The sequence below is a fragment of the Enhydra lutris genome, unplaced genomic scaffold, assembly GCF_002288905.1.
Source record: "Enhydra lutris kenyoni isolate GAN:26980312 unplaced genomic scaffold, ASM228890v2 scaffoldscaffold12, whole genome shotgun sequence".
NCBI lineage: Eukaryota > Metazoa > Chordata > Mammalia > Carnivora > Mustelidae > Enhydra > Enhydra lutris.
In genome coordinates this window covers 54,684,665-54,703,064 of record NW_019154096.1, presented here as the reverse complement: position 1 = coordinate 54,703,064, position 18,400 = coordinate 54,684,665, and the positions used below count along the sequence as shown (strand labels likewise).

At 41.7% G+C, this 18,400-nt stretch overlaps 1 protein-coding gene across 1 annotated transcript in view; it reads left to right on the top strand.

Annotated features, from left to right (window-relative positions):
• Positions 1 to 213: 213 nt before the first annotated feature.
• Positions 214 to 18,400, top strand: part of LOC111145282 (ADP ribosylation factor like GTPase 3) — a 33,875-nt gene continuing 15,688 nt past the window's right edge. The window contains exons 1-3 of the mRNA XM_022500114.1: positions 214 to 300; positions 6,361 to 6,504; positions 12,025 to 12,141. Coding sequence (XP_022355822.1) covers positions 298 to 300; positions 6,361 to 6,504; positions 12,025 to 12,141 — 264 coding nt within the window. The 5' untranslated portion in view covers positions 214 to 297. The remainder of the gene's footprint in view (positions 301 to 6,360; positions 6,505 to 12,024; positions 12,142 to 18,400) is intronic.

Sequence of the window (18,400 nt, the reverse complement as noted above, 5' to 3'; positions counted from 1 at the left end):
CCTGCTCCTTCCCAACCAATCACAGGCTGGGCGGCGCCCACCAGCCACGTGGGCGAGCTTTAACCATTCGCTGGGTCTCCACCAGCCGGCAGCCGGCTCCAGTGGTTCCAGCAGCCCGCCTGCGCGTGGGCGGGCACTTTGGCGCGCTTGCGCACTTTGGGAAAAGCGGAGCTGGACCCCGCCCCGTACGGCCGCTTTGCTCCTCCGCTGAGCGTGCGAGGGACGTCGGGGGCGGTGCCGCAGCAGTTGCCCCTGGTAACCGGGAGGCAGGAGGAGGAGGAGGGACTCGGCGGGAGGATGGTGAGTGTGGGGGCCCGGGCCCCTCTGGAGATGGCCAGTCACCCCCCTCCCGTCCTCAGGCCCAGGGCGGAGCACTGCGCTTGAAGCCAAAGAGGGAATGGGACGGCGCTCAGCCTGCTGTCTGGGTTCTGGATTGGTTTCGGGGGGCAGCGGGGAGCCCGGAAGGTGGGCCCTTGGAAGGAGACCTGGGCCTGGGGAGGAAGGCGGGGCTTGCAGCGGGTCCGAAGCTAGGGAAAAGGGCTGGAAGGTTGCGTGGCTATCCGGGTACAGAGCTGGGGCTCCATCATTACTAGGGACTGAGGCGAGGGCGGATCCGAGTAGCTGCGGAAAGCAGCCTCCGCATGCAGGCTTAGATCGTCCTAGGGAATCGGCCTTCCCGTACCGCTGGAAAGTGGGTCCACCGGGGTCACGCCAGAAGCGGGGAGAAGGGTCAGGGCTACTGTCTTTGGATAATTTGACCAAAGGTGCATGCATGGGAGAGGTGCATGCCGGGGAGATGATAGCCTAGCTCTCCTCTTCCTCGAGATGCGCCTGCCTCCGGGGGGAGGGGTGTAAATCCCAGGACACAAAGAGGTACCGCTTGCACTGGGTGCCTGGTGGATTTTACGCCGTCTTGGTGTCTGCGTAGCAGGCTCACTTCTGCAGCAACGAGTTATTTGCTGAGAGTTCTGTAAAGTCTGGTTGATGATGCTGACCTGTTTTCCCTTCAATATTTAATCCATACTGAAGGAGGCAAATTTGCTGCACGGTCCTTAGTATTTGATTTCAAACCTGTTGCAACCTTTTACATATGACCACACCAGAAACAAAGCTCTTAATCTCACCTTGGGATCTCCAAACTAAAAAGAATGGGACTTTAAAGCTGGAGTGGCTATCAACTGGGTTTTCTCTGTCAGACTTAAAGCTTCCCCAAATTGTGAATTATAATGTGTGAAACATTTGACCGTTGACACGCTGTTTCTTGTTGATTTCTGTGCAGTTAGTTGGAGGGTATTGACATGGAATTAAGTAGTTTTAGAGCAAGTCAAAGCAAAATTGACTTTGAGGCGTTTAGAATAGGTTAGTTGGCTTACCAGCTGCACAGAGCCAGGCACTCAAACTTACAGTTACTTCCCCACCCCGCGGTCCCTTTTGACTTTTAGAAATGTCCAACCTCCATTAATTTATGAAGAAAAGACTAGATGTCTGCAAGGGGGAAAAAAATGCATGCACCTTTGGTCAAATTATCCAGTGAGTAAATTTTGATAGGAAAAAGAATTGATTTTACATTGTCAGATTGTTAAAGAAGTAGAATTATTTGATCTGAAGTTGCCAATCACATTTCACACTTGCTACATTGCAGTTTTATTAACCTCAGGCTAGACAGATTTTTACATGTTTTCTTTTTATTAATCATTTATACATGAGCTGTCCATTTAAAGGCTAGATTTTTCTCAACAAATGAGTACAAACATAAATATTTACACAGAAAATAACTAGAATTGGAATGAAAAAGGCATGCCAAACCAACAGAGAATGAGATGTCATCATAAATGAGAAACGCATGAGAGTTAGCTAACTTTTCCCAGTTTGTTATCAATTAAGTGGACTGTGTAATTTCATGATTGCTTAATTTATAATTACAGGCCACAATAAATTAACCACTGCTCATGTGTCCAGTGCAAATTGACACTGTAGATAGCCAGTTGACAGTGCTGCAGCACTATTGTATACAACTGTTGTGTTCATTGATCAAGACAGATTTTGTTTTTGTTTTTTGCTTTTTCTTTTTTCCTAAAATGAACAATATGAAATTAGGGCAAATCATTCTGGATTCTTTATCTGGTTTCCCAAATACATCTTTTTTTCTTTTTTTTTTAAATCTCCAAAAGTGTGAGCTATTCTTAGAACTGAAAGTGGAACATAGAATTTAAACCATCAGTGGTGTGATTAAGTGTGTCACATCTGGTATCCCACCCATCCCTGTGATAACTGTACAATTGGAGACTGAGTCCCAGGTTTTTGCTTCTGCTTTTTAAACAACTTCAGCTATGACTAATACATTTTATTTCTTATTTAAAAGCCCAGATGTTTTCTCTGAACTTTTGGTCAGCTATTTTAGCCCTGCCTTTTGATATCAAGTTTTTAGTGAAATACTAAGATAACGGTAATGTTAGTGCATTAAGTCATTACTATTTAACAGATGACTCCTTCATTCAGAAATTATTTATGGAGTACTTTCTACATATATGAACCTAGCAGTAGTTAGCAAGCATGTTCAGCATTAGAAGATTGTTCCTAAAATTGTGTTTTGGGGTCAGAAAATGGTCAGTGAAAATTTCAAAAAAAAAAAACACAACTATGCCTTTGAGTGTGTACTATGCACTATGCTTTACATTCCTCGTCTCACTTAATCTTCATAGCATTTTTTCTTAAGATACAAATATTGTTCCCGGTTCCTGTTTTCTAGGTGCCAAGGGTTACGCATGTAAGAAAGATGAATTTAAGTGTATAAAATTCCAAAACCCATAATGGTTTTTTTGGTTTTGTTTTTGTTTTTGTTTTTTAAGTAATCTCTACCCACAATGTGGGGCTTGAACTCATGACCCAGAGATCAAGAGTCACTCAGCCTGCCAGGCACCTCCCAACCCCCAATGTTTTTAATTAGGACTCTGGTGAGGTGGGAGCCCACTCTTCCTGAGGAAATGCCCATGTGTTGCCCCGCTCAGGAAACATTGTATTTATTCAGTAGAGAGATGAGGAGAAAGAAGAACCTTGGGTGAGGTTCTCCCTATCAAAACTATAGGAGTTCCTGAAGTTAATAAGGGCTCCCTTAGCAGCATAATTTTTTTGTTAAAGAGGTAAAGATACATGGAAGTCAGTTCCATTTAAGCTAGTTATGGGGAGTGCATGTTCTTGACAGTCGGATTACTTAATATTTAAATTCTAACTGCTCCTCAAGGCCACATACACTTTCCATCCACCATCACATTCCTCTCTCACCCTCTACCACCCCAGTTTCTCTTAATGACCTAGTTTGTATCATTTCAGGTCAGGGCACCTTGCCTCTGCCAGTAGTTGAGTTGAAGCTGATTTGGGGGCAGATAAAATATCTGTAGTCAATAGCACATCTATTCATAATTTGCCTGTAGAAAGTTTGTTTAGATATTTTATGACTGAGTCAGACCACTTCTGTCCACCAGGGTGCAGATAACTTATATGCACACATGCTGATGATAGACTTTATACAATTAACTAAAGCTCTGATTTCTTAAATCACCTTTAATGTCAAAGGAGTGCAAATCCTACACAGAAATCATGTCTCTTTTGCTCACTGTTGTACTTGGGGCATATTGTGGATATTTAATGTGAGTGAGGGAATGAATGACTGGGTATTTGAACCAAAAATGCACTTTAAAAATTTGTTTCCTTGTATTTATACTGCAAAACTCAGCCCCATAATAAAATTAACCTCTAATGGCTATCTCCCTTCATTTGACATTTAAAACAAAGTATGGACTCTTATGTTTAGAAACATAGACTTACTCTGTTCTCTTTCCTTCAGCCTCTTAAATCCGCTTACTTTGTACCTTTCAGGCAGAACTCTGATATCTATAAATATCCTCTTCCGTATTTAGCAAACCCTGATAATCCTGTGATCCCCTGTCCTCGGTAGTTGGGTTAATATGATGCTGTACTGTATTTGCATCTGTCTTCCCTAGACCATACTTCACATGCCATTTATCATTTTGATAGAAGAAAATAGTAGCTGAACTTTTCATTTCTCTGTAATTTCACTTAAAGGTAAACCATATGAAGTCATTGTTTCCTGATAAGGAAAATCACTTATTAGAAATGTATAAGTATCATTTTTTAAAAGATTTTATATATTTATTTGACAGACAGAGATCACAAGCAGGCAGAGAGAGAGAGGAAGGGAAGCAGGTTCCCTGCTGAGCAGAGAGCCCGATGCGGGGCTCGATGCGGGGCTCGATGCGGGGCTCGATCCCAGGACCATGAGATCATGACCTGAGCTGAAGGCAGAGGCTTTAACCCACTGAGCCACGGAGGCACCCCAATATAAGTAACATTTTTTGATACCTTTAGGTTAATAAAGTTCAGGTATAGCTAGAATGGTTTTCTCTTCTGTGCTTTGCTTCTCTTCTTTTAAAATGAATAGAAATTACTTTCTCGTTGTTCAATTTTCAAATATAATGAGTGTATAAAAAGTCTCAGTCTGCAGAAAGCAGTATTTTTATTTACAGATTGGTTTTAAAAGAGGAGACATGTGAGGAAAAACCTAAAACGTTCATTTTGAACCTTGAAAATGTTTTATAGAAACAGCTTTCCTGATTTCTGCACTTGTAGATAATACATGAGAATTTTACCTGTACTGTCGTTTCATGTACTGATGTGATAAATTTTGGTTATTTTAGAATTTAATTGGAAGAGGTAATGAGGACATCTAATCAAGAACTCAGGATGAGTAGTACAATGTGTTTCCCTGTTCTAGCCTTTTTATATTACCAGTCCCCTGAGGATCTCAGAATTCTAATTTTAACTGCTCTGAAAGGTGGTATTATAAATGAGTGATTGCAATGTAGCTAATAGAAGCCAGGGAGACTTCTCATAAATACAGTTTAAAAAAGGAATGGTGTCAGAGTATTCAAGGCCAGATAAGATAAAAACAAGAGAAAAATGTCATGCCAAAAAAAAATAAAAATAAAAATAAAGAACTGCCTATCTTTTGGTTTGTTTGAAATTAATCACTCTTGCCTAAATCTTTTGGTATAGAATTTGTCTTTCTGTCTTAAGCTAAATCTTCCATCTTATTGTGGAAAAAATTGAGGCACAGAGAGGTTAATGTAATCCTTTGCAAGTCGGCGCAAATACAGAATACTGGGAGTGGTAAACAAAGAATCTCTGAGGCAGAAAGGAATTCTTAATAATTATGCATATTTGCATATCATTGTCCAAAGACTCAGTTGTTGAGAATTATTTCACAGAATGGTTATTTGATCTTAGTGAACAGGCTGGTTTGAATTATTGCCTGGTGCAATAACGATAAAAAAATATAACCATTTTATATAATTCTAAGACTCAGCTTGAAGGAATTTCTGCTTGGGCTGGGAGATTAGATTATATGCCCTTTAAACTCTGGAATTCTTTGATTCTTGTTGTAACTCATTGGAACAAGACTGTCAGCTGCAGGACAGAACAAATAACTATCTTACACGATTTTTCTTATGTTTGTAGCTAAAAAGCAAAGTGGTTTATTTCTAGCCATTAAAAAATAATAAAAACAAGAAACAAATATTGTATTAAATTACTAGTCAAAAATACCCTGGTTAAATTGTGATTGTTTTTATTCTTCATGACTGACTTTGGCAATGTTCTAACCTCTCTGTTGTAGCAGATTCTTCATCTGAAAAACATAATTTATACCATGCATTGGGGTTTTTTTAGATGATAAAGTATTTTTAATGCTGAAATCTTAAATGTAAACTGAAATAAAGTCAAACAATTTTTTAAAACTTTTTTTTGTATTTTGTGTGTGTATGTGTGTAGCACTGTAAAATCTTGCACTTACTTGGGTGATAACTGTATTAAATTCAACAGTTATTATCTAATGTCCGTCTAATAAGTGCCAGGCATGGTGAGAGACCAAAGCTATAACTTTACTCTAGGAGTGAATACACTCTAGGAGAAAAATACAAGAATCAATTACCTATAGTCTGATAGGATGCGTGCTCTACTCTAAGTGTGTATGAAGGGCTTTAGGAATGTGAATTGTAGTTCACACTCCCAGAAGATTGGGGGTGACTGCTAAACTAGATTAACAGGAGGAACAGGAATAAGCCATGCTATTTATTGAGTTGATAAATTTGCTGAAGTACTTCTGCCAAAACTTAGAAGGAGGAAGCAAGTGGAATAAATGACATTGAGCTGGAAAGTAATACTGTGAGCTCTTCACAACCAAGAACCTTTTTCAAGGAGATATTCTCAAGAAGATAATCTGGTATCTACTAATATCAAAGTCAGTACCCCAAAAGTAATCTCTCTTCTTCACGGTTGTTTAAGGGCTTGCTCTCAATTTTGCGCAAATTGAAAAGTGCACCAGACCAGGAGGTGAGGATCCTTCTCCTGGGCTTGGATAATGCTGGCAAGACCACTCTTCTGAAGCAGCTGGCATCTGAAGACATCAGCCACATTACACCTACACAGGTGAGCGCTGCCCTGGCCCCAGGTGCTTGTGTGACATATGGAAAGTGATCATAGCAATATGGAAGGCAAAATGGGAAATACAGTTTTGTCCACCCTCAAGTTTTGCTACTGAGAAAAGTCTATACAATTTAAAAATCATCTAAGATTTCAAAAACATATCAAGAGATTCCGTAGGTATGAGGTACTTAGAGTAGTCAAATTCATAGAGACAGAAAGTAGAAAAGGGGGTTGGAGACAGAGGGGATTGGAGGGGTCTGTGCTTAATGGGCACAGAGAGTCAGTTGTAAGATGGAAAAGTTTCTGTGGATGGCTGCTGGACGGTTACACAACAGTGTAAATGCACTTAGTACTACTGAACCCTACACTTAAAAATGGTTAAAATGGTAAATTTTATGTTATGTATGTTTTACCAATTCTTAAATAAATCATTTAAATAAGCATGTATAGGAGCGCCTAGGTGGCTCAGCTGGTTAAGCGTCTGGCTTGGGCTCAGATCATGATCCTGGACTCCCAGCATCAAGCCCCACATCGGGCTCCCTGCTCAGCAGGGACTCTGCTTCTCCCTCTGCCCTTCACCCGACTCATGCTCTCTGTCTCTCTCTCCCTCCCAATTCAAATAAAATCTTTAAAAAAAATAAATAGGAGTATATATATTCAAGACACAATTAATTCCCTCAGCTCTAAGTGATTACTTTGAAAAAAATAGCTTAATCTTCTCATAATGAAATTAATATGTGCAGAAAATACAGAGAGGGGGCACCTGGGTGGCTCAGTCCATTAAGCATCTGCCTTTGACTCAGGTCATCATCTCAGAGTCCTGGGATCAAGCCCCACATTGGGCTCCCTGCTCAGTGGGGAGCCTGCTTCTTCCTCTCCCACTGCCCACCCCCACGCACCTTGCTTGTGTGTACTCGCTCTCTCAAATAAGTAAATAAAATCTTAAAAAAGAAAATACAGAGAGAATATAAAAGAAAAAACCAGAGTACTATGAGAAAAACTGTTACTATTTTAGTGTCTATTTTTCAGACTTAATAAATGCAAATATATATTACTTTTTAATTTAAAAATCACATATATTTTTTAATCCAGCCTCTTGGCTAGGGCTAATCAGCAAAATACAAAGGAGAAGGCAACAGTGGTGCTGCCAATGTGGAAGTTGAAAGACAAATCCTAAGTGGAACAACCCTCCTTCTTTAGACCTCCTTCCCAGTAGGAAAGCCTGAGAAAGCTTGACCTTTGACCAACCCATCAGGTTTCCTAACTAGAGGACAGCCCAGTTGGTCTTAGTCACTTTAAAGTGTTTGAGCATTAGAGGTTTTAACAAAAGCAGAGTTTTTTAAAGCATTTTCCACCACTGTACTGTGATAGGAGTTTGGTGTCAGGTTTGAATGGCTGTGCTGGTGTGTGTACTTCACAGCTTGTGAGTCTTACTGATCTGCAACTTTTTGCAGAAAAGTCATTTCAATTGCTACCAAATGAGCAATTTTACAGCTTCTGAGCAAATTTAATGTATAGCCTAAGGAGGAGCAAATTACAGTAGTCTAGCCTAGAAGGGCTAAAAACACATATTACTGTGTCAGGATTTCTGCCAGAAAAAGAAAAGTCTAGGGTTTTTTTCTTTTTAATTGAGTATTAGCAGTAGGCTGTATCTCTTAAGAGTACCCGTAAAATGAGGGCATCCAGCACTGTGAACATAGAAATGAACTCTTAGGTAATGGACTCAAAGTTCCAATTCTAACTTTCAGGCTTTATTTGGTATGTTATAGGTGACTTTGTTATTATATGATGTCAAGTTTTCATATTTATTCTTTTTTTAAAAGATTTTATTTATTTATTTATTTGACAGAGAGAAAGAGATCACAAGAGGCAGAGAGGCAGGCAGAGAGGAGGGAAAGCAGGCTCCCTGCTGAGCAGAGAGCCCGATGCAGGGCTCGATCCCAGGATGCTGAGATCATGACATGAGCAGAAGGCCCTGGCGCCCCTCTTTTTTTTTTTTTTTTTAATTTATTTGAGAGAGAGCAAGCAAGCATGTGTGCAGGCTGGGTGGAGGGAGAGGGCGAGGGCGAGAAGCTCAAACTCCCCACGGAGCACAGAGTCCAACAGGAGACTGGATCTCATAACCCTGACATCATGACCTGAGCCAAAATCAAGAGTCCAACGCTTAACCATTGACTGAGCCACCCAAGCACCCCTTTTTCTGGTTATTTTTAAGTAGGCTCTACATTCAATGTGAACCCAACAAGGGACTTAAACTCATGACCCTGAGGTCAAGACATGAGCTGAGATCAAGAGATAAATGGCTGCTTAACCAACTGAGCCACTCAGGTGCCCCCATATTTATTCTGTAAAAACAAGCCTTCAGGGTGCCTGGCTGACTCAGTCAGAAAAACATGTGACTCTTGATCTCAGGGTTGTGAGTTTGAGCCCCGCATTAGGTGTACAGATTACTTAAAAATAAAATCTTTAAAAAAATTTTAGAAAAACAAGCTTTCATTGTGTTTTGTTTTATATTAGAAGAAGTAGGAGCACCTGGGTGCCTCGGCTGGGTTTCTGCCTTTGGCTCAGATCATGATCCCAGGGTCCTGGAATTGAGCCCCCCATCAGGCTCCGTGCTCAGTGGGGAGTCTGTTCCTCGCTCTCCCTCTCCCTCTGTGTACATATACCCTCTCTGTCTAGCTCTCGTGCTCTCTCAAATAAATAAATAAAATCTTTAAAAAAAAAAAAAAAGAATGTATCCTTTTTTTCTATGCATGTATGTGATGGGTATATTTAAAGATTTTATTTTATTTTTTAAAGATTTTATTTATTTTACAGAGAGCATGAGCAGAGGGAGAGGGAGGGGAAAGAATCTTAAGCAGACTCTGCATTGAGCATGGAGGCCCATGTGGTTGGATCTCAAGCACCTGAGATCATGATCCCAGCCAAAACCAAGAGTCAGATGCCCAGCCAACTGAGCCACCCAGGTGCCCCTAAAAGACTTTATTTTCATTTAATCTCTACACCTGACATGGGGCTCAAACTTACAACCCTGAGATCAAGAGTCGCATGCTTTACTGACTGACTCAGCCAGGCGCCCCTATGATGGGTATACTTAAAATAAAAAATAAAAATGACAGGTGCCTGGGTGGCTTAGTATGTTAATTAATAGTCTGCCTTCAGCTCAGGGCATGATCCCAGGGTGCTGGGATCAAGCCCCACTTCCAGCTCCCTGCTCAGTGGGGAGCCTGCTTCTCCTTCTCCTCTTGCCCATCTCCCTCATGCTCTCCTTCACTCACTCTGCTCTCTCTCTCTCTCAAATAAATAAAATCTTGGGGCACCTGGGTGGCTCAGTGGGTTAAAGCCTCTGCCTTCAGCTCAGGTCATGATCCCAGGGTCCTGGGATAGAGCCCCGCTTCGGGCTCTCTGCTCCGCGGGGAGCCTGCTTCTCCACCCCCCCAACCTCTGGCTGCCTCCCTGCCTGTCAAATAATTAAATAAATAAATCTTTTTATAAATAAATAAAATCTTTTTTTAAAAAGTAAAAGAGGGGCACTTGGATGACTCAGTAGTCAACTGTCTGCATTCAGCTCAGGTTATGATCCCAGGGTCCTGGGATCGAGCCCTGCATCAGGCTTCCTTCTCTGCGGGAAGCCTGTTCTCCCTCTTCCCCAACCCCTGCTCGTGTTCCCTCTCTCACTGTGTCTCTCTCTATCAAGTCAATAAATAAAATCTTAAAAAAATAAAAAAGTAAAAATAAAAATGACTCATAAAGAATATACCATATCATCATTTTCACTGAATAATATATCCTGAACATCTTTCTACATTGTTAATGTATGTAAATACTTATGTAATACCCATCTCTAAATGCTCGCACCCAATATTACTTCCTTCAAATAATTTCTTAGATTTGTCGGTCCGATGACTTAATAGAATTTTTTTTCTTTTGATGACTTAAAGAATTTTTTTGGATGACTGCAAGAATTTTAAGGCAGTTGACACATTTGGTCAAATTCCAGGAGTTACTCTTACTCATCTCCTCCTTCATTCTAGATTTGACATTATTGGCTTTGACATTTAATATTGTAGTTAAGTGTAGAATTTTTAAGCACACAAAAGTGGTTTTGTCAACGAGTCAGAATGAAGCTGCCTTTTACAAGATAAGCTTAAGCCACTTCCCGTTAGAGTTCTTCAACTTCTAATTTGTTCAGTCGTGGGCATCTTACGGAGCTGGAGTCAGCATCGTCCCCACGTATCCCCTATAGTCTGTTTATCCTCAGTGGCAATTGGGTGGCAGTGTTTCTGCGCCGTCACACTGTGCCTAATCCTTCTGCACTAGGCAAGTAGTACTGGCAGGCTGCCAGATGAGGCAGCCCCAGGCCCACTTTACTCCAGTTATCCTGGATGAAATGTCACTTCTGTGGTAGCAAGCTGTTGATTGGATTTTTCAGGTCCTGATTTCACTATATCCTTCTCAGGAAAAGATTTATTTTTTAATTATGGCTCGTGAAATGCCTTCTCTCCAAACCCCAGAGGTCTCGTTAATTTGTTTCTCTCCACACCGACTCCCAGCTCACAGTTCCACCTGCCCCTGATTTGCTCACCTTCCTCCAAGTTCCACCTTGAGTCACTGTCCTGAAAATGAATACTTTCAAGTTCATCAGAAATGCTTATGAAAGAACAGTGGCCAGTGCCTGCTTGTTTATTTGCATCGCTTCCTATAACTGAGGGCCCCACTTCAGAGTTTGAACATGCTGTTCCCGCAGGCCATCCCTTCCTCGTGGGGCTAAGAGCCCAGTTAGAAATCAGCCTGTCCCATAGCATCGTGACTTCAGCTCCCTCCTTTCCCTGATTAACCCATACGAAGAAATTTCTTAAAGAATCCTGTCTTCCAGATTGTAGCTCTTGCTTCTTTTTAAATTTGGAATTTATTCTGTTCTATTGAGTCTTCAGATTCAGCTTCTGTTTTTGTGTTAGTTAAATGTAATAATCTGTTAGTGTTGATTATCAGAACTATTCTCATCCCAAGTTGTCCTCGGGTATGTATGTGTGCACACGTGCGTGTGTGTGCGTGTGTGTACACTTATTACAGAAGGCGTCATGTTAGCCATGACATTAATATTGACTCCAAACCAAATGTAGTAAGCACGTAGAAACACATTTCTTTCTTTCCTATCATAACAGACTATTTTCAGTATTACCAGTGTCACATTTGGCAGAGTATCTCACAACTAATAAATAACATAGCTGTAAAATATACCTTTGTCAGAATTATGATCTCAGGGGCGCCTGAGTGGCTCAGTGGGTTAAGCCTCTGCCTTCGGCTCAGGTCATGATCTCAGGGTCCTGAGATCGAGCCCACATCAGGCTCTCTGCTCAGAGAGAGCCTGCTTCCCACCCCGCTCCCTATGCCTGCTTCTCTGCCTACTTGTGATCTCTGCCTGTCAAATAAATAAATAAAATCTTAAATAATAAATAAAATCTTTTTAAAAATTATGATCTCAAAGCTTAATAAAGCTTGGTGTTTTTGCCTCTGTTTCAGGGATTTAACATCAAAAGTGTACAATCACAAGGTTTTAAACTGAATGTATGGGACATTGGTGGACAGAGAAAAATCAGACCATACTGGAGAAATTATTTTGAAAATACTGATATTCTCGTGAGTACTCCTTCTGATGTCCTAATTCATAGTCTTTTCTACAGTGTGTGAGGAATATTAACACTGTAATGTTCTTTCTTGTCAGTAATTCCACTGCTGTAACATGAGTCACTATGAATTTAGGGCTAGCAGGAGACTACAGATTGTGAGAGAGAAACATCTTTGTATAATTTGTATATGAGTTTTGCTTTTGCTCAGTACAGCCTTGTGCCCACACTCACCTTGACAAAATAAAGTATTAATTACCACAGTGATTTGAACATCAGAAGGGAAATCAGAAGATAGTGCCACTGACTCCACCATCCCAAGGAAATCAGTAAGAGTATCCCGAAGAGGCAAGCAAGATGGTGGAGGTCCTGGAGATAATGATGCATAAGGAATGGTTGAAAGACAGATGTTCTTCCCAGAAAAGAAACTTGGAACTGTTTTCAGTTGCTTCAAGAGCTATGTTAAGTCAGAGTTGTGCCTCGTCATGAATAGTTCTAGAGGACGGGATGAGGAGCAGTCTAGGGAGTATTAGGTGGCAGAGTTTAACCCAGCATAAGAAGTTTCCTATCATTGTCACTGTCCAGAAGTAGAAGCAGGTGCCCTGTGCATTGGGGATTGATTCCCTGGCTCAGGCAGCGTTCGTTCAGGAAGGAGCCGAGATCTTAGCTCCCAGCTCACTGTCACTTTCTGGACGACTACTGTTTCGGAATTCTTGGAGATTTCACTATCCACGTACTCCATTTCTCCAATACGTAAGCCTCTCAGTTCATCCACCCTACCTTATGTACTTTGTGTCATGATCATGGCCTAAAACCAGGGGGTCTCATGAACTTAGACAGGAAGAAAAAAAAAAAAAAGCACTGCATATTATTTTCATTAAACTCTACTGGAAAGTTTGCATTTACTACAATTCTGCCCATAGACAAGGAACTGCTGTAAAGTCAGCCATATTGGTGCCTTCATTACCAATAGAAACCATCTTGCATCTCAAATAATTTCAGTCTCTGCTTTTGCTTCCTATGTGTCTTTCTACTGGATCATTCTATGGGCATGCACACAGCCTGTGGCTTTTCTTGTTTAAAAACAAGAAACTCTTGCCCTGGCTGTATATCCCATCCAGATACAGTCCTTTTTCTCAGTTTCTTTTTAAAACAAAACTCTGAATTTTCTGAGCTCTGTCTTCACTTCCTCCTCCTGTTCTCTCTTGAACCGTCCATTCAGACCCACCAAGAATTCCAGATTGCTAAGGTTTTCCATCGCCCTCTTACTTGACCTAGCCATGCAGTTAAGGAAGTCAGTGTTGCGGTCATTGACACATTATCTTCCCCTGTTTTCCAGAATACCATTCTATCTTGGATTTTCCTCTTATCTCACTGGCTACTCTTTCTCAGTCTCCATTGCTGTTTTCCCCCTTGTTTCCCTCCAGATGTTGGAGTGCTCCAGAGTTCAGGCCCGTGCTTTTCTTCTCTAAGTTGTGGCTTAAGTGACCTCATCCAATTTCAAGGCATTAATTACCACCTACATGCTGGTGAATCCCACCCCGTTATCTCCAATTGGAAACTCTCCCCTGAACCTCAGTTTCATATATAGCTAGCTGCCTATTTGACATCTCCATTTCAGCAGCTAGTAAGTCCCGTCATCCTCAGCATGTCCAGAACCAAATTCCTATCTTCATCCACCCTTCGCCAGACTGGCTTCTTCTATCTTCTTCTCAGTAAACGACAGTTGCATTCATCCAAAAGCATTTTGGAGTCATCCTTTTCTTCTCGCTCCCCATCTCTGGGGAGCAGAGTCTTGTCAGTTCTACCTTTAGAACAGTTCTAGACTCTGACTGCTTCTTTCCAGCCCGCTGCTGCTGGGTGTTGATTTTTGCAGTGTCATCCCCTCTGGCCTCCTTGCTTTTGCCTTTCCTCCCTAACGTCTCTTCTCAGTGCTATATCTGTAGTGACCCTGTTAACACAGAAGTTTCCCATCTCAGAATAAAGCCAGAGTTCTTACTCTGGCCCCCTGCCTTCTGGCTTGTCTTACCTGTCTTCTCATTCCCCTCTTTAACTTGGTGCCAGCCACACTGACCTGCTTGCTGTTCCTACAACACTGGCCTAGTCCCACCTTAGGGCCTTGGTCATTGCTATTTGCAGTGCTAGGATTCTTTTCCCTTAGATGTCCTCGTGGCTTATCCCCTCACCTCCTTCAAGGCTCTGCTCACATGTCACTTTACCACGGAGACCTTCTCTGATTACTATATTTAAAATTGTGACTCCTATCCCTACCCTTCTGGCACTGTAATTTTTCTCTGCTTCTTTTTTCTTTTCTTTATTCAGACCTGTTGGTACTCATCACCATCAGAAATGTTTTTATTTATTACCCTCCTCCCCCGGAATGTAATACCTACAAAGACAGGGACTTTGTTGTCTTTGTTTTGTTTTGTTTTAACTTTTGTATCTCCAGTGCTTAAAAACGTGCCAAATGAAATGGACAAAAATGTGTTAAGATATACTGTATTAGAATTTAAAACTTCTGCTCTGAGAAAGACACTATCAAGAAAATTAAGAGATAAGCCAATATTTGAATAAGAAATATTTGCAAATAAGAAACTATTTGCAAAACACACATGGGATAAAGTACTTGTATCTAAAATATACAAAGAGGGGCACCTGGGTGGCTCAGTTGGTTAAGCATCTGACTCTTGATTTTGGCTCAGGTCATGATCTCAGGGTTGTGAGATCAAGCCCCTTGTCAGTCTCCACACTGAACATGGAGCCTGCTTAAGAGTCTTTCTCCCTCTCCTTTTGCCCCTCTTCCTGTAAAACACACACACACACACACACACAACTCTTAAAACTCAATAGTGAGAAAACAAAAAAACCCAAATAAAAAGGGGACAAAAGACACCTCACCAATGAAGATACACAGATAAGCTTATTTAAAGATAATCCACATCTTAGGGAACTGAAAAACAATGAAATGCCATTACATACATACCAGAATGGCTAAAATCCAAAAAACTGATAATACCAAATGCTGGCAAAGAGGAAGAGCAACAGGAACTTCTATTCATTGCCCGTGGAAATGCAGAATGGTACAACTACTTTGGAAGACAGTGTGCAGTTTCTTACAAAGCTAACTATAATCTTACTAAACTGTGTGATCCAGCAATCACTCTAATCTACCCAATTAGATGAAAACTTATATCCACACAAAATCCTGCATGTGAATGCTTATAGCAGCTTTATTCAGAATTACCAAAAATTGGAAGCGACTGAGATGTCTTACAGTAGGCAAATGAATAAACAAACTGTAGTACATCTATATAATAGCATATTATTTCTTGATAAAAAGAAATGAAAAAAAAATTTTAAGGGGATCTCAAGAAATGCATATTACTAAGTGAAAGTCAGTCTGAAAAAGGATACATCTTCTCTGTTTCCAACTATATGCCATTTTTAAAAAGGCAAACTATAGAAATCGGTAAAAATCTCAGGCACCTGGGTGGCTCAGATGGTTAAGCCTCTGTCTTCGGCTCAGGTCATGATCCCAGGGTCTTGGGATCAAGTCCTGCATCGGGCTCCCTGCTCAGCAAGGGGTCTGCTTCTCACTCCCCCTCTGCTCCCCCTGCTTGTGTTCTCTCACTCTCTGTCAAATAAATAAATAAAAATAAAATCTTTAAAAAAAAAAAATCTCTACAAGTAAAAAGTTAGTGGTTGCCAGAACTCCAGGGGAGAGTGGAGGGATGGATGAATAGGTGATACACAGAGGGCTTTTGGAGTGACGAAACAATTCCGAATGAAACCATAAGGTGCATACATGTTAGTACAGATCAGTCAAAATCCATAGTTTAGGGGCACCTGGATGGCTCAGTGGGTGAAGCTCTGCCTTCGGCTCAGGTCATGATCTCAGGGTCCTGAGATGGAGCCCCACATCAGGCTCTCTGCTTGGTGGGGAGCCTGCTTCCCCCTCTCTCTCTGCCTGCCTCTCTGCCTACTTGTGATCTGTCAAATAAATAAAATCTTTTTTTTTAAAATCCATAGTTTAAAATACAAAGAATGAACCGGATGTATCACTATTGGTTCATGAATTGTGAGGAGAAGTGCACCACACTAAAGCAAGAGGTTACTGGGGGAGGGCATGAAGATGGGGTAGGTGTACAGAACTCTCTGTGCTGTCTATCCAGTTACTCTGTAAATAAAAAACTGGTTAAAAATTGAAGTGAAGGGGGAAACACCTGGGCGGCTTGGTTAAGCATCTGCCTTCAGCTCATGTCATGATCCTGGGGTGTTGGGATTGAGTCCCATATCAGGCTCCTGGCTCGTGGGGAGTCTGCTTCTCCCTCTACCCTTCCCCCATGCTCATGATCTCTCTCACTCTCATTCAGATAAATAAATAAAATATTAAAAATATTGGTTCAGGTCATGACCCAGGGTCCTGGAGCCCCGCATCAGGCTCCCTGTTCAGCGGGGAGCCTGCTTCTCCCTCTGCCTGCCTCTTCCCCTGCTTGTGCTCTCTCTCTCTCTCTCTGACAAATAATTAAATAAAATCTTTTTTCAAAAATTAAAGTGAGTTAATTAAACTATAGATTGAAGTCAAATCATTACGCTATACACCTTAAACTTCTACAGTGCTGTATGCCGATTATACCTCAATAAAACTGGTGGGGCTGGGCTATAGATTTCTCGTGCTTTCTGAGTCAAGAGTTAGGGAAAAGCAGGTGGCTGAGAGAAGTAACAGTTCATTCTGTTCATCTGCTGGATTAAGGTACTTTGAAAGAAATACCCAAATAAGAGGAATATAGAAGGACATTAATGACCATGAGGCTCAATAAGGAGGCCTCAACCTTTCTGGTCTACTTTTAAATCACAGGCTCTAACACCTTGAGGGGAGAATGCAAGGTAGTTGTAGTATGACCCAGACTCCACATTTCTTACTAGCTGAGAGTGCCCAGGAATTTTCAGACACTCCAGTAAAAGTCGGTCTGAGCTACCTGAGAAGAATTTCTTCCCACTACCTTAGGCTGCCAGTTCCAAACAGTGTTTTGGATTCCAAGTTACCCTTTCATTATTTTCTGGAGCCGTTTGAGATTAAACAAGTCTGGGGGCACAGCTGAATCCCCAGGGTTAGATTCTAAGGCCTTGTGGCTCAGCCCTGTCTGCCAGTTTTAGAAGCAGCTTGGAGTGGCAGTGGTTGATGCATTATATTAGTTTGTCTGTGTTTAATAGTCTTTCATTGTTGCTTGAGAAGACCTATTACCCTAGCCTCCACACTGCCTAGAAAAGCAGGGTTGAAGCTCGATACATTTAGTTACCTGGTTAACTCTTTCCATTTATCTCTAGAGTGTAACAAGAAATTCTTTTTTTTTGAAAGAGACATTGAGCCTGGTGATCAGACTATTACATTGAGCAGTCAACAGCATGGGTGCAAAAAAATAAATCTACATTAAAACCCTCTGTTGGAATGCTTTACACTTTCCGTGGAACAGAAACTGAAATAACCTGTTATACAATTAGTCACAAATACAGCCCTTGAGTTTTTTGCCCAGGCACAGGAGTATTGTCTAAAACATGTCTTCAGGGACGCCTGGGCAGCTCAGACAGTGAAGCGTCTGCCTTCGGCTCGGGTCATGATCCCAGGGTCCTAGGATCGAGCCCCGCAGCTGGCTCCCTGCTTTGCGGAGGCTTCTCCCTCTCCCTGCCACTCCCCCTGCTTGTGCTCTCTCTCTGTCAAATAAATAAATAAAATCTTTAAAAAATAAAAATAAAATAAACAAACAAAACATGTCTTCTTTGTAGCAGCGAGGCCCTGCCACCACTGTGCTTGGCTGAGGTCACAAATCTGTTGTAACCTATAGCTTCCCTGTCACTTCTCTGGCTCTCCTCTCCTGCTCAGCTTTGTTTCCTGGCATTCGTGAAAACCCACTGCCACTGCTGTAGCCACTGCTGCTACTGGAACCACCACCTTGATTTCCTGGTTTGGCAAAGTATTGGCCTCCACCACTGTAGGGGCCAGAGCTTCTGCCTCCAAAATTTCCTCCTTTCATGAGTCTAAAATGTGAGGACTGATTGTTGTAACTGTCAGTGAATTATTACCACATCTGTTAGAGCCGTCCCCGCTGCCGCCGTAGCCACCACCGCCTCGGCTGCTACCAATGCCGCCTCACCCGCAGAAGTTCCCTCCACGACCAAAGTTGTCATTTGCGCCAAAACTACCTCCATCACCATCACCGAAGTTTCCAGAACCATTTTAGCCTCTTCGGCTGGATGAAGCACTAACCATCTCT